This window comes from Choloepus didactylus, chromosome 5 (genome assembly GCF_015220235.1).
Source record: "Choloepus didactylus isolate mChoDid1 chromosome 5, mChoDid1.pri, whole genome shotgun sequence".
In the NCBI taxonomy this organism is placed as follows: Eukaryota; Metazoa; Chordata; class Mammalia; order Pilosa; family Megalonychidae; genus Choloepus; species Choloepus didactylus.
Window position 1 is genome coordinate 53,636,751 of NC_051311.1, and position 21,009 is coordinate 53,657,759.

Sequence of the window (21,009 nt, forward strand, 5' to 3'; positions counted from 1 at the left end):
AAAAAATAAAAGAAAAAATAAAAATTAAAAAAATACATTAAATAATTCAGACAACACCAACACTAAGAATCTCATACCCCTCCCTTATATCCTCCCCTTATATACATTTAGCTTTGTATATTGCCTTTGCTACAATTAGTGGAGGCATATTACAATGTTATTGTTAATTATACACTGTAGTTTGAATTGATTGTATTTTTCCCCCAGTGCCATCCCATTCTCAACACCTTGCAAAGTTTACATTCATTTGTTCTCCCTCATGTAAAATCATTCTTATATTTTACATTTAATCATCATCATTGACTTCTCTAGTTTTCACTGATTTATACAGCCCCAGTCTTTATTTATCTTTCCTTCTGGTGTCATGCATGCCCCTAGTCTTCCTCTTTCAACTATACTCACACTCATCTTTGTTCAGTGTACTTGCAATATTGTGCTACCATCACACAGTATTGTGCTATCCATTTCTGGATTTATTCAAGCAGTCCTGTTGAACCTTCTATACTCCTTCAGCATCAAATACCCAATTTCTAACCTCTTGCTATCTTGATAACCTGTGTTCTCAACTTAACTCTCAAAGTTTGCTCATTCATTAATTAGTTCGTATTAGTAAGACCATACAGTATTTGTCCTTTTGTTTCTGACTAATTTCACTCAACATAATGTTCTCAAGTTTCATCCACATGGATATATGCTTCGTGACTTTATTCTGTCTTATAGCTGCATAATATTCCATCATATGTATATACCACAGTTTGTTTATCTACTCCTCTGTTGATGGATATTAGGGCTGTTTTCATCTCTTGGCAGTCATGAATAATGCTGCTATAAATATTGGTGTGTAAATGTCTGTTAGTATCCTTGCCATCAGTTCCTCCAGTATATACCTAGTAATGGGATTGCTGGATCATAAGGCAATTCTATGCTTAGCTTCCTGAGTAACTGCCACATTGCCTTCCAGAGTGGTTGCACAATTCTGCATTCCCACCAACAGTGCATAAGTGTGCCTCTTTCTCCACATCCTCTCCAGCACTTGTAATTTTCTGTTTTTTGATAATAGCCATTCTAGTAGATGTGAGATGATATCTCATTGTGGTTTTGATTTGCATTTCCCTAATAGCCAGTGAAGTTGAGCATCTTTTCATATGTGTTTGAGCCATTTGTATTTCCTCTTTGGAAAAGTGTCTGTCCATGTCTTTTACCTTTTTTTAATTGGGTGGTTTGTCTTTTTGTTTTTGAGTTGTAGGATCTGTTTATATATTCTGGATATTAAACTCTTATCTGATATGTGTGGTTTCCAATTATTGTCTCCCATTGTGTAGGCTGCCTTTTTACTTTTCTGGCAAAGTCCTTTGATGCACAAAAGTGTTCAATTTTGAGGAGATGCCATTTATCTATTTTGTTTCACTACTCATGCTTTGGGAAGAAGGTCTAGGAAACTGCCTCCTATCACAAGATCTTAAAGGTATTTCCCTACATTTTCTTCTAATCTTATGGTTTTAGCTCTAATGTTTAGGTCTTTGATCCACTTCAAGCTAAGTTATGTATAAAGTGTGAGATAGGAATCTCGTTCATTCTTTTGGATATGGCTATCCAGTCCCCCAAACACCATTAATTGAAGAGGCTGCTCTGTCCCAGTTGCATTGCCTTGACTGCCTTATCAAAGATCAATTGTCCACAGATGATAGGGTCTATTTCTGAACACTCAATTCAATTCCATTGGTCAGTATATCTGTATTTATGCCAGTACCATGCTGATTTGACCACTGTAGCTTTGTAGTATGCTTCTAAGTCAGGTAGTGTGAGACCTTCCCCTTCATTCCTCTCTTTCAAGATATTTTTGTCTATTTGGGGCACCTTGCGCTTCCAAAAAATTTGGTTATTGGTTTTCCTATTTCTTCAAAGTAAGTTGTTGGGATTTGAATTGGTATTGCATTGAATTTATAAATCAGTTTAGGTAGAATTGACATCTTAACAATATTTAGTCTTCCAATCCATGAACACTGTATGTTTTTCCATTTATTTAGGTCCTCTGTGGCTTCTTATTAGCAATTTCTTGCAGTTTTCTGTGTATAGGTCTTTTGTGTCCTTGGTTAAATTTATTCTAAATATTTGATTCTTTTGGTTGCTATTGTAAATCAATATTTGTTCTTGATTGCTCTTTACTAGTGTATAGAAACACTACTGATTTTTGCATGTTAATCTCATATCCTACCACTTTGCTGTATTCATTTATTAGTTCTGTAGCTTTGCTGTAGATGAAGGAATAGTGTTAAGGTTGTGATTCTTGTTTATAGAGGAAAATATTTAGGAGTAAAAAGTATGCAGAACTTGGCAAAGCTAGGCATATTTTTGTGATTCCCAATAAATAAACTGATTTTTCCCCTATGTCCCTGTAAGCCATTCTTTTTCAGCATTTTTTGTTTTTACTTTTAAGTTTTTTCTTCCACAATTTTTAAAATATTTAAATGACTTATTAATGACAAACACTGTAACAACAGAATATTAATTCTAAAACTTCAGAATAACTAATCATGAAAAGTTTTAACTTTTTAAATAGACATATTGCTCAGGGTTATGATTCTCTTTTGTATATAATATTATATTTATTTCCATTGATTTACTTAGAATCACAAACATATATATGACTCTACCAAGTTCTGCATACTTTTTATTCCTAAATATTTTCACCTGCAAAGCAAGAATCACAAAGTTAAACCATCACTTTAGGAGTGGTCTGTTCCAAATTCTAGAGCTGTAATTGGCCTTAGTCCAACCCTCTCATTTCATAGATGAAAAACATTCTTTTTCAATATGAGAAAGTTATAACATCGGTATTCCATGGCCTTCTAAACAGAGGACCATGATGGTCAGGTTCTCTGTCTCTTGAACCTATTTGCAAGGCAGGTACTCAATAGAACGGTTTTTATCTCTGTTTTTTTCCAGTGAGGGAACTGAACCTCAAGAAACCAAATTAACTTGCTCAAGGTCACAGCTGGTTAATGGTGCTCACAGGTTTTAAACCGAAGCAATCTGATTCTAGATTCATATCTCAGTTATGATATATCCTTTCCTAACTATAAAGCCAGGTCTTGTTTTGGACTTCTTTGTTACTCATGGTTCTCTAGGGAAACAGAACCAGCAGGAAATATCTGTAAATATGAGATTTATAAAAGTGTCTCACGCAATTGTGTGGATGCACAAGTCTAAATTCTGTAGTGCAGGATGCAGGAGTCCAAATTTCGTAGGGCAGGCTGCGAGCTGAGAACTCCAATGAATGTCTTCTATAAACTCCCCAGGAGAGGTTGGCTGGCTGAAGAAGAAGTGAAAGTTCTCTCTTCACTCTTTTAAGTCTTCAACTAATTGGATTCTCTCATTGCAGAAGACACTCCCTTAGTTGATCATAGATATAATCAGCCACAGTTGCAATCAATCAGCCTTCTGGTTTATTACCCAGCCATGAAATGTCCTTGCAGTAATGGTTAGGCCACTGCTTCTTGATCAGACAACTGGGCACCATCGCCTGGCCAAGTTGACACATGAACCTAACCATCACAACTTCTTACTAGAATGTGAACTCCATGAGGGAATGGCCTTGTTTCGCTGCATCCCCACCACCTAGAACAGGGCCTGCCATGGCAAGAGCAGGTGGGCCAACAGTCCCATGGAGCTGTTCTTTCCCTATCCTGATTCCAAGTGATAGGAGTCATCTTTTCCTTCCATGCATGGATGGCTAAGCACATCCAGGGTCTTGGCAATCCAGGCCTAACAAAGAGAGACCATGAGAAGGAAAACAGCGATTCCTTTCTGGTTGTCCTGAATTTTCAGTTCCAAGTTTTGTCTTGGAATTTTTTACTGGACAGTGATTTATTCAACAACATAGCACTGACAGAAAAATAAGCCATTTCATATGAACTAATGATTCAACCACTAATCTCTGAAAATGACAAACTTCTCATTTCCTGTAGTCAATTACCTTTATTTCCCTTTAACAGTTTGACTGTCCTTGTTTTTTTGAATTTGGAAACATTGTTTCTTCAGTATGAAAGTTTTTCAGAAAAAGCAAAAAGGCAAACTCAGAACTCAAGAAATAATAAATAATACAGGAATCATAACAAGTCATTATTTGTTTTAATGCTTGCCCTTTCAGAAGGTTATAGGGAGTTGAATGCTAGTGGATTCAGGCTGTCTTTATGCAGCAGAAATCTTAAACAACAGCTCTCATAGAGAAGGACATTAATCAGAAGAAAGAAGAGCTTTGTGCCTAATAATGTTTGCATAATAGCTACCCTTGGGTGTTTTGCTTGATTTAAGAATAATTATTCATGCTTTCCATATCCAGTACAATTGGAAATTATTCATGGTTATGATTCTGTCATATGATCCTCTACATGTTCATGAGGATTTTAAACTGGGAAGGCATTGAAACCAACAAGCATAAAAAGCAATGCTAGTGAGTGAGTGTGGGGTAGAAGTTGAAAGAGGCTTTAATATGGATGGTCTGGAGATACTCATTTTTAGGGGGAAAGGGAGCCAAGAGCAGGTCCTAACTCTGTTTCCAAGAGAGGAAAAGCAGAATCAAACTGGACACTTAAAAGTTATTTATATGCTCCCCTGGTTTGCTTTTAATGTTTCAGTGACTTCTCATTGCCTGCAGGATAAAATCTGAGTCCCCTGGCTTGGCATAAGCAGCCCTCACTAGCGTGGTCCCTGTGGAACTCTGCAGCACATTTCTTGAGACTACTCTCCAGCTTAGGCATCATGATATGGCACTTCCAGCAGAATCCCACAGACACCATGAGCTTTAGCTTTCAGGCCTTTGTTTGTGTCGTTCTGTCTTTCAAACCTTCTTTGCTAATTGATTCTGCTTAGCATTTAAGTGGCAGCTTAAGCTACACCTCCTCCAAGAAGCTTCTTTTGAACTCTAAGGCTGGCCAATAACGTTTAATGTAGCCTCTCCTATTTTTGTTTCTTGGTTTGTTTACTTCTTTGTTTATCATTTATGCTTCTTAGACTTTGTCCTTGGGGATTCGTTCCTCATCTTGATTTATTGCTTGCATGCAACAAATTTTATTACTCAGATGCTTTAAATTATGGATTCCTTTTTTCCTTTTCTCTCTTCTTCACATACGTCCTTTCTTTATAACTTTTATTTCTGAGAAATTTTTCAATTATGGCCTTGACTAACAATCTATACTGCTGTTTTAAACTTCCGTATCAGGTTTCAGTGCTTTGCACTAACTGCCCCTTCATGCAATTTCCCTAACCTTATTTCTTTCCTAATATGGATATTCAACTTCAGGCAAGAGAACATCTCTAGTATAAAAGTCCAAACTAGTTTGTTCTCCCAGACTTGTGATTGTTTCTGCTGCTTCTGAATCTGCCTCCACCCCGCCCCTGTTCTCTGTTGTAGGGTTTATATCTTGGGATTAAACATCAGCCTATTGGTCCCCTTATCTGTGTTTCTCATCTGATGCATGCTATATATTAACCAAGATATGTGTGCTCAAATTCATGGGCCAATTTCACCCTTATTGGTAGGCTCCTTCTGAAATGTCCAATAACTTTTTCATGTACTTGCATATAGTTGCATAAATACTGAAAATTACCCCTTCTGTTTATGTAGCGCATCTACTTATAAAGCACTTTATGACTTTGTTCTCACTACAGAGAAACGGACAGGGCACTGTTAAGCTTATTTTTAAAATGAGAAAATTGTATAAAAAATACTGAGTGGCTCAAATCCAATAAATTTGAAAGATTAGAAATTACAGAGATTAGAGAAAGACGCCAATCCAGTGCCTTTTTTTTTTACAATTGCACAAACCTGATAACAATATTATCTTCCATCTTATATATGTCTCACAGAGCCTAGTACAACTATGCACATAGTTATGGTGCAATTGGGCCACTAACTGTCTCTGTGTCCCAAGAAAGTCCTTTTACTCTGAATCCCAGTGTCCCCATCTCTAAAATGAAGGGTGAGACATGATGCTTTCTTAGATTCTTTTGACCCATAGTGTTTTGTCAGTTTCCTTTCTGCTATTTTTATCTTTTTCCCTCTCATTCTTTATTCTTTGCTTCTCTTACATCAGTTCAACAATGAGTTCTTTTGCATCTGTAGTGTGAAAGGCTTTATACTAAGAGCCATAGGGAGGTGAAAAGAATGCATGGCTTACGATCATTATGGACATGAAGCATTCCTCTTTCCCTTCCTTATTCTCCATTGCCATCCATTGTTTCTTCTTCCTGCATCTTTCTTCCTCTCATGCTCAGGTACGCATCATCTCCTCCAGAAGTTTTCAAGGCTTCCGCTTTGGTCAAAGGGATGGTGCTTAGTGCCTGTGGTCCTTTGTATCTGGCTACTCAGGACTCGTAAATACTTGATATAAAATCTCTGAGGGCTTTGCTCAGTGATGGGCAGGGCAGGTTAACTCTATATGAGAGACTAATAAAACAAGAAGAATAAAATGATGCTTTTTAAAATAAATTTTAATAATTTTTCTTCTAAATTTTTGTGATTTTTTAAAGCCTTAAAATTGATCTATTTTTTAAGTAGCTTTAGAAGGTAAGTATTTATATTTCTAAAAGGACTATTTGAACCTGATGTAAATAGTTCCCTTTAGGAACCATAATTGTTTTAGAAACTCATATATTCTTTTTCTCTTTTATTTGTAGTATTTTCTCATTCTTCTCCTACACCCCACATGATATGCACATATTAGTTTCATCTATTTTTTTCCTCCAAGGTTACATATTCTTCCAATTAATTTAGGTTACTCAAGACCTTTAGCATTCTTTCCGTAAGAGTCACCAATGAATTAGGTGCCAAACACATGACTAGTTTTTACACAATACAGTTAAGATATATTTGTTTCCTTTTAGCTGTCTCTCATCCTCTTCATTTCCATGGCAGTGGGTATTTATATACCATTCAAAATGCATAAATATACTATTATTTCTTGGGCCCCAAGAAAGCAAAGTAGAAGGAACCATGAAGAAGGGAATAATCATGATTAGACACATACTCTGCCTCAGTAGATGGGTTAGGAATATGTATATGATTTAATTAATCCTTTCAACAACCCTACAAGAGTTACTTGCCATTTTACAAGTAAGGAAACTGAGGCTCAGATCAGTTCAACAATTCACCCACAGCTAAGACTTGAACCTAATCTGTGTGACTCCAAATTTTACGTTCTCTTTGCTGTACCAGAGCCAGGGTGGGAGTGGGAGGGCTGCATGTAGACTCTAGAATTATATATTGGATGGATAGGGAGGTGTTGAAGAGAGAACTTTAGTCTGTTTTTCCAAGATTCAATGGCATGCTTCTCCTTCCCTGGTTCCTGCCCCAAATGTAGATTATTTCTCTAAAATATGGATCCAGCCCTTTGTAATATTTTAACGAGAGGGGTCTTCTACTAATGGGGCATCTCTCTTTTGTCTTTCACAGCAATTTTGCAGGCAGTAATAGCTGGTGATCTTATGAAGGTAAGATATCTTCCTTCCGAAGCTTTTGGTGATTACTTAAGAACCTTAAGTCAACATCATTACTCACCAAATCTTTCATGATCCCATATGTCCTTGGTCATCCCCTGCCTGTGCTGACTGAGTAGAAAGAGGAAGGATGTTCTTTTGAGAACTGAGCCCCAGGACTGAGCAGAGAAAGTGATGGGAATCTTCACAGTATCTGCAAATAAGTTCTTAACAGCAAAGGGTTTGTGCGGAGGGCATCATGATATTTGCCTTGATTGGCTAAAATAGACTTCATGCCCCCAGGAGGCAGCACTCTGTGTCCAGAATCCCTGCTCCCTAGAGGCTGACATATTAAAGATTTAAAGATTTCTTTTGAGACAGGTCTTGAAATGAATGCATCTATAAGAATTACCTGGACAGCACCCCAGAAATGCATTCTCCAGGCCAAACTTATTAGGGTTTTGTACATTAGGGATCACAATTAATCAAAAGAAGATACTCTCTCTGATCCAGCTTGAATATTTTAACCTCTGCTTCTATGTTCTCATTAATTTAGTTCAGAGGTGAGGAGTTGGTCACTGCTGCCTTCAGACTGAATGTGAATTCTGAAATCAGACTGCCTGGGTTCAAGTCTTGGCTCTGCCATTCACTATCTGTGTGACTTTGTGCAATCATTTAATTCACTCTGTGCCTCAGTTTCTTCATCTGTAAAATGGGATAATCATATTACCTCTCTCTTTGGTTTGTCATGACGATTGAAAGAAATAATACATGTAAAGCTCTTTAGACTATGCCTATTACATAGAAGGGGCTCTAAAATTTTAGCCATTTAGTTAATATTATTACAGTGTTAACCTGTGTTTAAAAGCTACATATGGTAGAGATACAAATATTTGCTCTATGATATAATACAGTCTATGAGTATTCTAGAAGTTATATTTGGTCCCATATCCTTTTCAGACATTGGGATTGGTAACTTCCCATATGTCTCTGAATAACCCACACTGGCGTTGACCAAGTCTACAATATTCACAACTGCCTAAGAGCAGAGGCTATGCCTTACTCATCAGCCTAATATGGTGCCATTGCAGGTCGAGAAACCAAGAGTCTTAAAAGGAAGCTGGGAAGCACTGCCCTGTACACACCATTTTTGAAGCATATCTGTCGTGTATGTTGAGGAACCCCTGTGCTGTTCTTAAAAGTCTATTTGTAGAAAACCAAAGTTTAGAGGATTGCAAACATTTGCATAAGCATCCGTAGGTACATAATCCTCAAAATAGTGCCTGTGCCACTGTCTAGATCATTGCATTTCTAGAAATTGTTACTCAGAAGAGAAAGGTGCTCTATCGGCAGTATAGCATTGTCATTTCCCAGCAGTGGATTAAACCTATGCTAATCTATACTATATTCAAAACCTTGCATTAGGTCCCCTGGCAAATAATGACATGAGTAAGACCTGATCCTTGCCCTTGAAGAGTTGTAAGTCAGGAAATTTTGCAAAACATTGTACATTTGAAACCTCTTTTCGTTTTATTTTGTATATGCTTTTAGTTTAGAATGTAGATTTTCCAGGCCCTGGAAGTATCATCATACTTTCTTTGTGCTTAAGAGAGAATTATTTGAAATATGGGGAATCACTGTCTAGTAAGTTGTATTCTGTAATTTAATTGTTTCCTAAATGGCTAAGAAATGGCTAACAACATCTTATTTACTGAGAGATGAAATATAAAGACTTAGTTTTCTTCTGGTTCCCTCTTTTCTCTTTCCTGCCTTTTTTCTTCCTTTCCTTTCCTCTTTCTCTTTCCGTCTTCTTTCATTTCTCTCTTCTGTATAGAAAGCACAATAAATACTAAATACTAAACTGATTGTGAGTGTGTTTGTGAGAGAGAGAGAAAGAAAGAGAGGGAAATCCCATTGGCAAAGAACACAGGAGAGACCAGGGGTCACCCCAGTGTGTGGGTGTTAGGAGTAGCTCCTGTATCATAAGGTGGTCATCAATGATTTAATGCTTGCAGTGTCTAAAAATACCCCAGAAAGGCAGGATCAAGGCTGCTGATAGATTGAGTCTTTACTGCTCTGTTGAAGCTGAGTCAATTGTGGATCTGCCCACAAAGAAAAAGTCTCATCTTGAGACATTGCAGGTGAAGAGCACAGGATTCTCTTTTAAATTTCTGTGGAAAACTTCCTGTTTTCTTCCTGTCCTTTTGTACCCCAGGTTGGGGACAAAAGCCACCAAATATTCCTTATTGCCATTCAACTACTCTTTTTAATCTATTTCCCAGGAGTTTTCCATGGGTTCTTTTCTAGCCCCTGCTTTATATTTTCCCAGTACCGTATAATAACCTTATCATGGCCCCTCCATTACTGTGAAATTATTTGCCCATCTGTCTTCCCCAGAGACTGTGAGGTTTTTGAGGTCAGAGACTGACCCTGTTTCCCTGGTATTTGGCACATGGAAGCTCAGTGGTTGTATTTGAGTAAAGGCATGAACTATGGTTTACTCTCTTTGATCTTGTGATACATCTGATTGTTTATAATGTTGTACCATCCAGCTTCTTGGGAGTAATACCCTTTTGCTTATTACCTACTGTGTTACTGGATTCTTACTTGTCCTAAAACTATCTTTTAGAAGCTTCGGAAAGTCTCCTCTCATTCTGATATACTGCAGTGTGGAGAAGAGGGACTCATTTATACTTCCTATGTATTCAATATTTCATGAACTTAGACTGTTATCCTCACTTAACCACCTTTTTTTCCTCAGGCTGCAAAACTCTAGTTACTTTCCAGTCTTTTCTCATGGAGAAACTACTACATTCATTCTCTGAATCGTTTTGGTTCTCATCCTGCAGATCATCTCTAGCCTTGTTAGGGTTTTGTGGGTTGATTAATGGAAGGCTTGCAGGCTGGGCTGTCCATCTGGTTGAACAAGGGAGCCGTAAGTGTGTGTGTGTGTGTGTGTAGGTATGGTGTATACATATGTGTGTGTATGCTTGTGTGCGCATGTACACTGATTATTTACACAGGGAAATTGACAGCAGCTTTTATATTTGGTAGTTAGGTTCATTAGAGATTGAAGAAAAAACTAAAGCACACAAGAAGGGAACTTAGCTTCTAAGACACCAAGCTGTTTCTGCATATAGCCATAATTATTCTTTCATTCAAGAGGATGCTGAGTTAACATAGGGAAGCTTTTGTTCTCTTCTCCATCCCTCACTCCTTTGGGACAGAGACCAATGCCCCAAAATGGAAGGGGGTGGGGCATGGAGGGCAGAATAGGAAGAAGATGAAAAAGAAAAGAAATAAGTAATTCAGTATGTTTTTGGCTTTTCAATACCGGTATAGCCTGTCTGGAATTATCTGAGACACTGGCCATCTATTTAAGTGATAACACAATCCAGAAATGTTACTTCATCTCTTTGACTTTCCTCTGGGTCCTCTTGTGGCTGGAAACATCTGTGGTTTGCTACATTACTCTTATTTTATTACTGGTTAGCTGTTATCTTTGTTCTGGACTTTGCCTGAGCCTCTTTTCATATGTCTCTTTTTCAGCTAATAGAAAGCTATAAAAATGGAGGTAGTCTGCTAATTCAGGGACCAGACCACTGTTCACTCCTTCACCACGCAGCTAAAACCGGCAACGGGGAGATTGTGAAATATATTCTCGACCACGGTGAGTAAGCACAGTGAACTTACCAATGAGTACTTCTCCATGAAAAAAGATTGAATTTTGTAAGTTGACATTTATCCAGGCTAGCTTGGGAATGGCAGTAATACTCTCCAACTTTTAGCTGATTCCCCTGCTTATTTGAGACAGCAGGGATTGCAGACCACTAACATGTATCGGCCATCTTAGCCAAGAGTTAATAGAAATAATTTACGTATCGAGGTCTTTGCAGGGGATGTTGGGACTAAAAAAAAAAAAATAAAAGACAAAAACAAAATGCAGCATGGCATAATGTGCTTTATTTTTTCTAAAGCTTTTTGTTTGGGGAAGTTAACTGGTTGGTATCAGGTACTTAATCTATATTCATAGCTGATCATTCTGAGAATTTATGAGTATATTTTTGCCATCTTTCTACTTTCTCATTTTTTTTTGCTATTGGAATTGTATTCATCTTTTCAAACTAAATCACACTTAATTCTCTATGAAACGTCCTGATTTTATTGTGTCCTCTGTAGCATGCCATGCTTACCTCCTAGGCAGCCTACTAACTGGTTTTCTAATTTGTTGTTAGATCTTTTGCTTGGAGTAGCGTGCATTTTAGTATCTTCGTCTTATAGTTCTTTAAAAGCATAAACACATGTGACCATTAATTTCAGCTTCCCATGTGTATAGTGTTTCCAAGAATAAAGAACCAAAATAAAAGGTAAAAACTCTTCCTGGCTTGGCTGTTTTTAAGGGAGAAGGAATGGGAGATTCTCTCACTCTGTAGGACATAAGCTCATGGAAACACTGGGAGACTTTCTCTGAACCCCAGCAATAAGCCTATGATACCCTGTTTGTACCAAAATTCATGCTGTAAACAGTAAGCACATTAGTAGAACTTAAATTCCATTTTGCTCTTTTTATTCAGGTCTACAAAAGCATGTCTTATTCTATTCATTCATTCAGTTATTCATTCTACAAATAGTTGCATAGTGCCTAGCAGGAACCACCCGTTATAAACCAACACACAGGAGAAAAATCAGTCACTGTTTTTCAAGACTACACTTTAGTTGTAGGCTGAAGGAAAAATATGATCATGTGCACAATTAAATTTAAAACCATTGTATATAGATGTAGTAAGTCCTACCATCAAGCCACAAATAGATAACATAGCTACTGTCTTAATTTTTCAGGCTGCTGTGACAAATACCACACAGTGGTCTTGCTAAAATAACAAGCGTTTATTGTCACATGGTTTCAGAGGCTGGATGTCCAAAATCAAGGCATTGGCAAGGCGATGCTTTCCCTCAAAGTCTACAGCATTCTGGTCCTGGCTTGCTGCAGTCCCTTGGGTTCCTTGGCTTGCATCTCTGCCTCCCATCAGATGGTGATCTTTCTGTCCTTTGTCTGCTCCTCCAGTTTCTGCATGATTTCCAGCTTCTTCCTGTGTAGGCTTCTCTCACTCTCTGACTCCAAATTTCTTCTGCTTATAAGGAAATCTCAGATTCACTTGGGCCACACCTTAGCTAAAAATAACTCTTCAAAAGTTCCTTTTAAAAATAGGTTTACCCCACAGGAAGGTGGATTAAGATTAAGAACATGTCTTTGTTGGTGCACATAATTCAACCTACTGCAGCTACCATTTATCAATCACATATTATGTGCTCTACCTTAACGTTAAACACGTCACTCATGTAATCTTCACAAGGACCTTGTAAGGTAGGTATTAGACAGCAAGTCGTATTAGATTGATCCTGTTTCATCTTTAATCCCTTCCCACTGTGGAAAGTTTGCTTGAACCCTTGGCCTGAATTATGGTGGAATGCGTGGTTTAGGAAAAGGAAAGTTTGTTAAAAGTATGGTCATGGTCATTAGAGAATTTCCCATATCTGTCCACACTAGAAAACCTAGGTGGGCAAGACTTATTTCCGGTGCTGTCTGCTCATGGATCATTCCATCTGCTACTCCTCTGACCACACTGCTCCCCTAGTTAAAAGTCTTGCTGTGGGCAAACTTGCAAAGGCAATGGTTAGATGATTTCTGTTTGCTTCCTACATCAACTATGTCATAGGTTTTTCTCTGTCGTATAGTGAATTCTTAACATGCTGGTAAGAGGTAAAACCAAATATTGGAACTCAGCACCATAGGCCTTGAATAAAATTACAATGTTTTTATAGTTATTTTCCTCTAGTGTCTCAGAATATCTACTCTCACAAAACTCAGGTAAGCTGTAGGTATGTACTTTCTCCTTATTTCTCTTTAACTCAGGCTTAAAGTTTGAAATGCTGCCTTCTTGATCATTCCTAATCCTTTCTTTCTAGTTTACCTTTCCCCCAATGAGAGTGAATGCTTGCTCACATGTCAGGCTCTCTCCACCCACCTCTTGAAGAAACAGCACCCGCTATCCCCCTCCCCCTATAGTATTAGGTTCCTCTGTGAAACAGTTATCTATTCAGTCTCACTTGGACTCATTCAAGTTGCTGCTTTGACCAAAACGGTATTTAAGGTGGACTTGCTTACATGTTGGAGCCTCTCAGCTGGGATGGCTGGGATGCCTGAACGCCACCCACCTCTGGCCTTTCATTCCTGGCTCTCCACAGCATGCTGGTTCCTGGGTCCTGGAAGGGTGAGAGTGGAAGCTACAGGATCTCCTGAGCCAAAGTTTGGGAAGTTACACATCATCTTTGCTGCAATTCTGTAGGTTACAGTTAGTCACAGGGCCAGCCCAGACTCAAGAGATGGGCAAACAGGTTTCACTTATTGATGAAGGGATCTGTAACAACTTGTGGCCTTATTTAATCTACCACCCTCTTACTCTCTATTCTCATCAGTTTAATGTTGGCCCTTCCCTCTTAATGTTCTGAACTATTGACTCACCTGTGATTCCCTGGAACTCAGCTTTCATATTTTCCTTTGGTTCTGGGTCCTAAACTAGGGTTGTAAGATTTAGCAAATAAAAATACAAGATGTCTAGTTAAATTTGAATTTCAAATGCAGAATAAATAAAATTTTCAGTATGTTATATGCAATATTAGGAGCATAGTTATCCTTAAGAATATTTGTTGTTTATCTGAAATTCATATTTAACTGGCTTTCCTGTGTTTTAACTGGCAATCCTAGCCTAAGCATCTTTCTCAATTATCCTTAGCTGAGTCTTCCCAGGAGGATGAATGATGAGGTACGGGATGCTAATATTCTAATACTTTGGGTTTTCACCTCCCCAATTACCTCTCTTTCTCCTACTACAAATAATAGGACTTCTAAAAGCCCCTGTAACCCAACTTCATGAAACATGGAGTTTCTAACCCCAAATACAGATCAGTACACACATCCTTTACCTGACATAAAATTCACCTGACACATTAGAGTCTTAGGGCTTAAATCAAAGTCTGATGCCCTGATTCTAAACTAGTTTTTCATTGATCCACTGTGCCTTTTGCAGAGTGAGTCATGCAATTCAACTCTCTGTCAAAACTGAAAGACAAAGGAATTCGTTAGTTTTGAGGGCGATGCCTGGGTAGGTGCTTATTTTTCTACGGTTTTGGTTAGATTTAGGAAATTATTTGGTTTAATATTTATGCTAATGAGTAAAACTAGAGATAGGCAGTAATCATCTTAACTTCATTCACAGGCAGAGAGCCATGGTTACAGGAAGTATCCTGTAACCTCCCTGCCTCACAGGAGGTAACTGGTCAGTTGGTTACTGGGAGAAAGATGGTGAGGATAGTGAAACAAGTCCATCACCTCTATTTGAAAATAAAATCTTATTATGATCTATAGTCCAAAGATCACTGCATCTTTACTGCATGACAATGCTTGCATTAACACTTTAGTATTAGAAGTGAGTAACGGAAACCGATATGCAATTCAATTTTCATTGAAATTAGAGTTTATCAAACTGATAGGCTTCATCAATTGCATTTTTTTAATCATTTTATTGAGATATATTCACATACCACGCAGTCATACAAAACAAATCATACTTTCGATTGTTTACAGTACCATTACATAGTTGTACATTCATCACCTAAATCAATCCCTGACACCTTCATTAGCACACACACAAAAATAACAAGAATAATAATTAGAGTGAAAAAGAGCAATTGAAGTAAAAAAGAACACTGGGTACCTTTGTCTGTTTGTTTCCTTCCCCTATTTTTCTACTCATCCATCCATAAACTAGACAAAGTGGAGTGTGGTCGTTATGGCTTTCCCAATCCCATTGTCACCCCTCATAAGCTACATTTTTATACAACTGTCTTCGAGATTCATGGGTTCTGGGTTGTAGTTTGATAGTTTCAGGTATCCACCACCAGCTACCCCAATTCTTTAGAACCTAAAAGGGGTTGTCTAAAGTGTGCATAAGAGTGCCCACCAGAGTGCCCTCTCGGCTCCTTTTGGAATCTCTCTGCCACTGAAGCTTATTTCATTTCCTTTCACATCCCCCTTTTGGTCAAGAAGATGTTCTCCGTCCCACGATGCCGGGTCTACATTCCTCCCCGGGAGTCATATTCCACGTTGCCAGGGAGATTCACTCCCCTGGGTGTCTGATCCCACGTAGGGGGGAGGGCAGTGATTTCACCTTTCAAGTTGGCTTAGCCAGAGAGAGAGGGCCACATCTGAGCAACAAAGAGGCATTCAGGAGGAGACTCTTAGGCACAAATATAGGGAGGCCTAGCCTCTCCTTTGCAGCAACCGTCTTCCCAAGGGTAAAACTTATGGTAGAGGGCTCAACCCATCAAACCACCAGTCCCCTATGTCTGTGGTCATGTTAGCAACCATGGAGGTGGGGTAGGCGAATACCCCTGCATTCTCCACAGGCTCCTCAAGGGGGCACTACATCTTTTTTTTTCCTTGTTTTTCTTTCTTTCTTTTTTTTTTTTTAACTTTCCCTTCTTTTTTAAATCAACTGTATGAAAAAAAAGTTAAAAAGAAAACAAACATACAATAAAAGAACATTTCAAAGAGACCATAACAAGGGAGTAAGAAAAAGACAACTAACCTAAGATAACTGCTTAACTTCCAACATGTTCCTACTTTGCCCCAAGAAAGTTACATAATATAGCAACCTTTCTGTGAACTTGTTCCTACTATATCCATCAGAAATTAACAGACCATAGTCATTTCTGGGCATCCCCAGAACATTAAATAGCTTATCTGTTCTTCTTGGATTATTGTTCCCCCTTCCTTAATTGCTCTCTACTGCTAGTTCCCCTACATTCTACATTATAAACCATTTGTTTTACATTTTTCAAAGTTCACATTAGTGGTAGCATATAATATTTCTCTTTTTGTGCCTGGCTTATTTCACTAAGCATTATGTCTTCAAGGTTCATCCATGTTGTCATATGTTTCACGAGATCGTTCCTTCTTACTGCCGCGTAGTATTCCATCGTGTGTATATACCACATTTTATTTATCCACTCATCTGTTGAAGGACATTTGGGTTGTTTCCATCTCTTGGCAATTGTGAATAATGCTGCTATGAACACTGCGTGCAGATATCTGTTCGTGTCACTGCTTTCCGATCTTCCGGGTATATACCGAGAAGTGCAATCGCTGGATCGAATGGTAGCTCTATATCTAGTTTTCTAAGGAACTGCCAGACTGACTTCCAGAGTGGCTGAACCATTATACAGTCCCACCAACAGTGAATAAGAGTTCCAATTTCTCCACATCCCCTCCAGCATTTGTAGCTTCCTGTTTGTTTAATGGCAGCCATTCTAACCGGTGTTAGATGGTATCTCATTGTGGTCTTAATTTGCATCTCTCTAATAGCTAGTGAAGCTGAACATTTTTTCATGTGTTTCTTGGCCATTTGTATTTCCTCTTCAGAGAACTGTCTTTTCATATCTTTTGCCCATTTTATAATTGGGCTGTCTGTACTATTGTCATTGAGTTGTAGGATTTCTTTGTATATGCAAGATATCAGTCTTTTGTCAGATACATGGTTTCCAAAAATTTTTTCCCATTGAGTTGGCTGCCTCTTTACCTTTTTGAGAAATTCCTTTGAGGTGCAGAAACTTCTAAGCTTGAGGAGTTCCCATTTATCTATTTTCTCTTTTGTTGCTTGTGCTTTGGGTGTAAAGTCTAGAAAGTGGCCGCCTAATACAAGGTCTTGAAGATGTTTTCCTACATTATCTTCTAGGAGTTTTATGGTACTTTCTTTTATATTGAGATCTTTGGTCCATTTTGAGTTAATTTTTGTGTAGGGGGTGAGGTAGGGGTCCTCTTTCATTCTTTTGGATATGGATATCCAACTCTCCCAGCCCCATTTGTTGAAAAGACCATTATGGCTCAGTTCAGTGCCTTTGGGGGCCTTATCAAAGATCAGTCGGCCATAGATCTGAGGGTCTATCTCCGAATTCTCAATTCGATTCCATTGATCTATATGTCTATCTTTGTGCCAGTACCATGCTGTTTTGGCAACTGTGGCTTTATAATAAGCTTCAAAGTCAGGGAGTGTAAGTCCTCCCACTTCGTTTTTCTTTTTTAGAGTGTCTTTAGCAATTCGAGGCATCTTCCCTTTCCAAATAAATTTGATAACTAGCTTTTCCAAGTCTGCAAAGTAGGTTGTTGGAATTTTGATTGGGATTGCATTGAATCTGTAGATGAGTTTGGGTAGAATTGACATCTTAATGACATTTAGTCTTCCTATCCATGAACATGGAATATTTTTCCATCTTTTAAGGTCCCCTTCTATTTCTTTTAGTAGAGTTATGTAGTTTTCTTTGTATAGGTCTTTTACATCTTTGGTTAAGTTTATTCCTAGGTACTTGATTTTTTTAGTTGCTGTTGAAAATGGTATCTTTTTCTTGAGTGTCTCTTCAGTTTGTTCATTTCTAGCATATAGAAACATTACTGACTTATGTGCATTAACCTTGTATCCCGCTACTTTGCTAAATTTGTTTATTAGCTCTAGTAGCTGTATCGTCGATTTCTCAGGGTTTTCTAGATATAAGATCATATCATCTGCAAACAATGACAGTTTTACTTCTTCTTTTCCAATTTGGATGCCTTTTATTTCTTTGTCTTGCCGGATTGCCCTGGCTAGCACTTCCAGCACAATGTTGAATAACAGTGGTGATAGCGGGCATCCTTGTCTTGTTCCTGATCTTAGAGGGAAGGCTTTCAGTCTCTCACCATTGAGTACAATGCTGGCTGTGGGTTTTTCATATATGCTCTTTATCATGTTGAGGAAGTTTCCTTCAATTCCTACCTTTTGAAGTGTTTTTATCAAAAAGGGATGTTGGATTTTGTCAAATGCATTTTCAGCATCTATTGAGATGATCAATTGATTTTTCCCTTTTGACTTGTTAATGTGTTGTATTACATTGATTGATTTTCTTATGTTGAACCATCCTTGCATGCCTGGAATGAACCCCACTTGGTTATGGTGTATGATTTTTTTAATGTGTCTTTGGATTCGATTTGCAAGTATTTTGTTGAGGATTTTTGCATCTATATTCATTAGGGAGATTGGCCAGTAGTTTTCCTTTTTTGTAGCATCTTTGCCTGGTTTTGGTATTAGATTGATGTTAGCTTCATAAAATGAGTTAGGTAGTGTTCCATTTTCTTCAATGTTTTGAAAGAGTTTGAGTAAGATTGGTGTCAGATCTTTCTGGAAAGTTTGGTAGAAGTCCCCTGTGAAGCCATCTGGCCCTGGGCATTTATTTATGGGAAGATTTTTGATGACTGATTGGATCTCTTTGCTTGTGATGGGTTGGTTGAGGTCTTCTTTCTTCTCTGGTCAGTCTAGGTTGTTCATATGTTTCCAGGAAATTGTCCATTTCCTCTACATTATCCAGTTTGTTGCCATACAGTTGTTCATAGTATCCTCTTATAATTTTTTTAATTTCTTCAGGATCTGCAGTTATGTCACCTTTTTCATTCATTATTTTGTTATATGGGTCTTCTCTCTTTTTGATTTTGTCAGTCTAGCTAGGGGCTTGTCAATCTTGTTGATCTTCTCAAAGAACCAACTTTTGGTGATATTTATCCTCTCTATTGTTTTTTTGTTCTCTATGTCATTTATTTCTGCTTTAATCCTTGTTATTTCTTTTCTTCTACTTGGTTTAGGATTGGTTTGCTGTTCATTTTCTAGCTTCTTCAGTTGATCCATTAGTTCTTTGATTTTGGCTCTTTCTTCCTTTTTAACATATGCGTTTAGTGCTATAAATTTCCCCCTCAGCACTGCTTTTGCTGCATCGCATAGATTTTGGTATGTTGTGTTCTCATTTTCATTTGTCTCTATATATTTAGCAATTTCTCTTGCTATTTCTTCTTTAACCCACTGATTGTTTAGGAGTGTGTTGTTTAACCTCCAGGTATTTGTGAATTTTCTAAGTCTCTGATGGTTATTGACTTCTAATTGTATTCCATTGTGGTCAGAGAATGTGCTTTGAATAATTTCAATCTTTTTAAATTTATTGAGGCTTGTTTTATGTCCCAGCATATGATCTATTCTGGAGAAAGTTCCGTGAGCACTAGAAAAGTATGTGTATCCTGGTGATTTGGGATGTAACGTCCTGTATATGTCTGTTAAATCTAATTCATTTATCAGATTGTTTAGGTTTTCAATTTCCTTATTGGTCTTCTGTCTGGTTGATCTATCTATAGGAGAGAGTGATGTATTGAAGTCTCCCACAATTATTGTGGAAACATCAATTGCTTCCTTTAGTTTTGCCAGTGTTTCTCTCATGTATTTTGTGGCACCTTGGTTGGGTGCATAGACATTTACGATTGTTATTTCTTCTTGCTGAATTGCCCCTTTTATTAGTATGTAGTGGCCTTCTTTGTCTCTCAAAACATCCCTGCATTTGAAGTCTATTTTATCTGAGATTAATATTGCTACACCTGCTTTCTTTTGGCTGTAGCTTGCATGAAATATTTTTTCCATCCTTTCACTTTCAGTTTCTTTGTGTCCCTGTGTCTAAGATGAGTCTCTTGTATGCAACATTGTAATGGTTCATTTTTTTTGATCCATTCTGCGAATCTATATCTTTTAATTGGGGAGTTTAATCCATTTACATTCAACGTTATAACCGTGAAGGCATTTCTTGAATCAGCCATCTTATCCTTTGGTTTATGTTTGTCATATTTTTCCCCTCTGTCTATTAATATCCTTTATTGTACCCATACCGAATCTCTTTAGTACTGAACCTTTCTCCAAGTTTCTCTGTCCTGTCTTTGTTTCTCTGTCTGTAGGGCTCCCTTTAGTATCTCCAGTAGGGCAGGTCTCTTGTTAGCAAATTCTCTCAGCATTTGTTTGTCTGTGAAAAATTTAAGCTCTCCCTCAAATTTGAAGGAGAGCTTTGCGGGATAAAGTATTCTTGGCTGGAAATTTTTCTCACTCAGAATTTTAAATATATCGTGCCACTGCCTTCTTGCCTCCATGGTGGCTGCTGAGTAGTCACTACTTAGTCTTATGCTGTTTCCTTTGTATGTGGTGAATTGCTTTTCTCTTGCTGCTTTCAGAACTTGCTCCTTCTCTTCTGTGTTTGACAGTGTGATCAGTATATGTCTCGGAGTGGGTTTATTTGGATTTATTCTATTTGGAGTTCGCTGAGCATTTATGATTTGTGTATTTATGTTGTTTAGAAGATTTGGGAAGTTTTCCCCAACAATTTCTTTGAATATTCTTCCTAGATCTTTACCCTTTTCTTCCCCTTCTGGGACACCAATGAGTCTTGTATTTGGACGTTTCATATTATCTATCATATCCCTGAGGTCCATTTCGATTTTTTCAATTTTTTTCCCCATTCTTTCTTTTATGCTTTCATTTTCCATTCTGTCATCTTCCAGGTCACTGATTCGTTGTTCAACTTCCTCTAGTCTTGTACTATGAGTGTTCAGAATCTTTTTAATTTGGTCAACAGTTTCTTTAA

The 21,009-nt window shown here is 37.8% G+C and overlaps 1 protein-coding gene across 1 annotated transcript in view; it reads left to right on the forward strand.

The window, feature by feature from the left end:
- DGKI (diacylglycerol kinase iota) overlaps nt 1–21,009 on the forward strand; it is a 538,644-nt gene that overhangs the window by 501,334 nt on the left and 16,301 nt on the right. Inside the window, 2 exon segments of the mRNA XM_037836080.1 lie at nt 7,454–7,491; nt 11,026–11,146. Of these exon segments, the coding sequence (XP_037692008.1) occupies nt 7,454–7,491; nt 11,026–11,146 (159 nt within the window).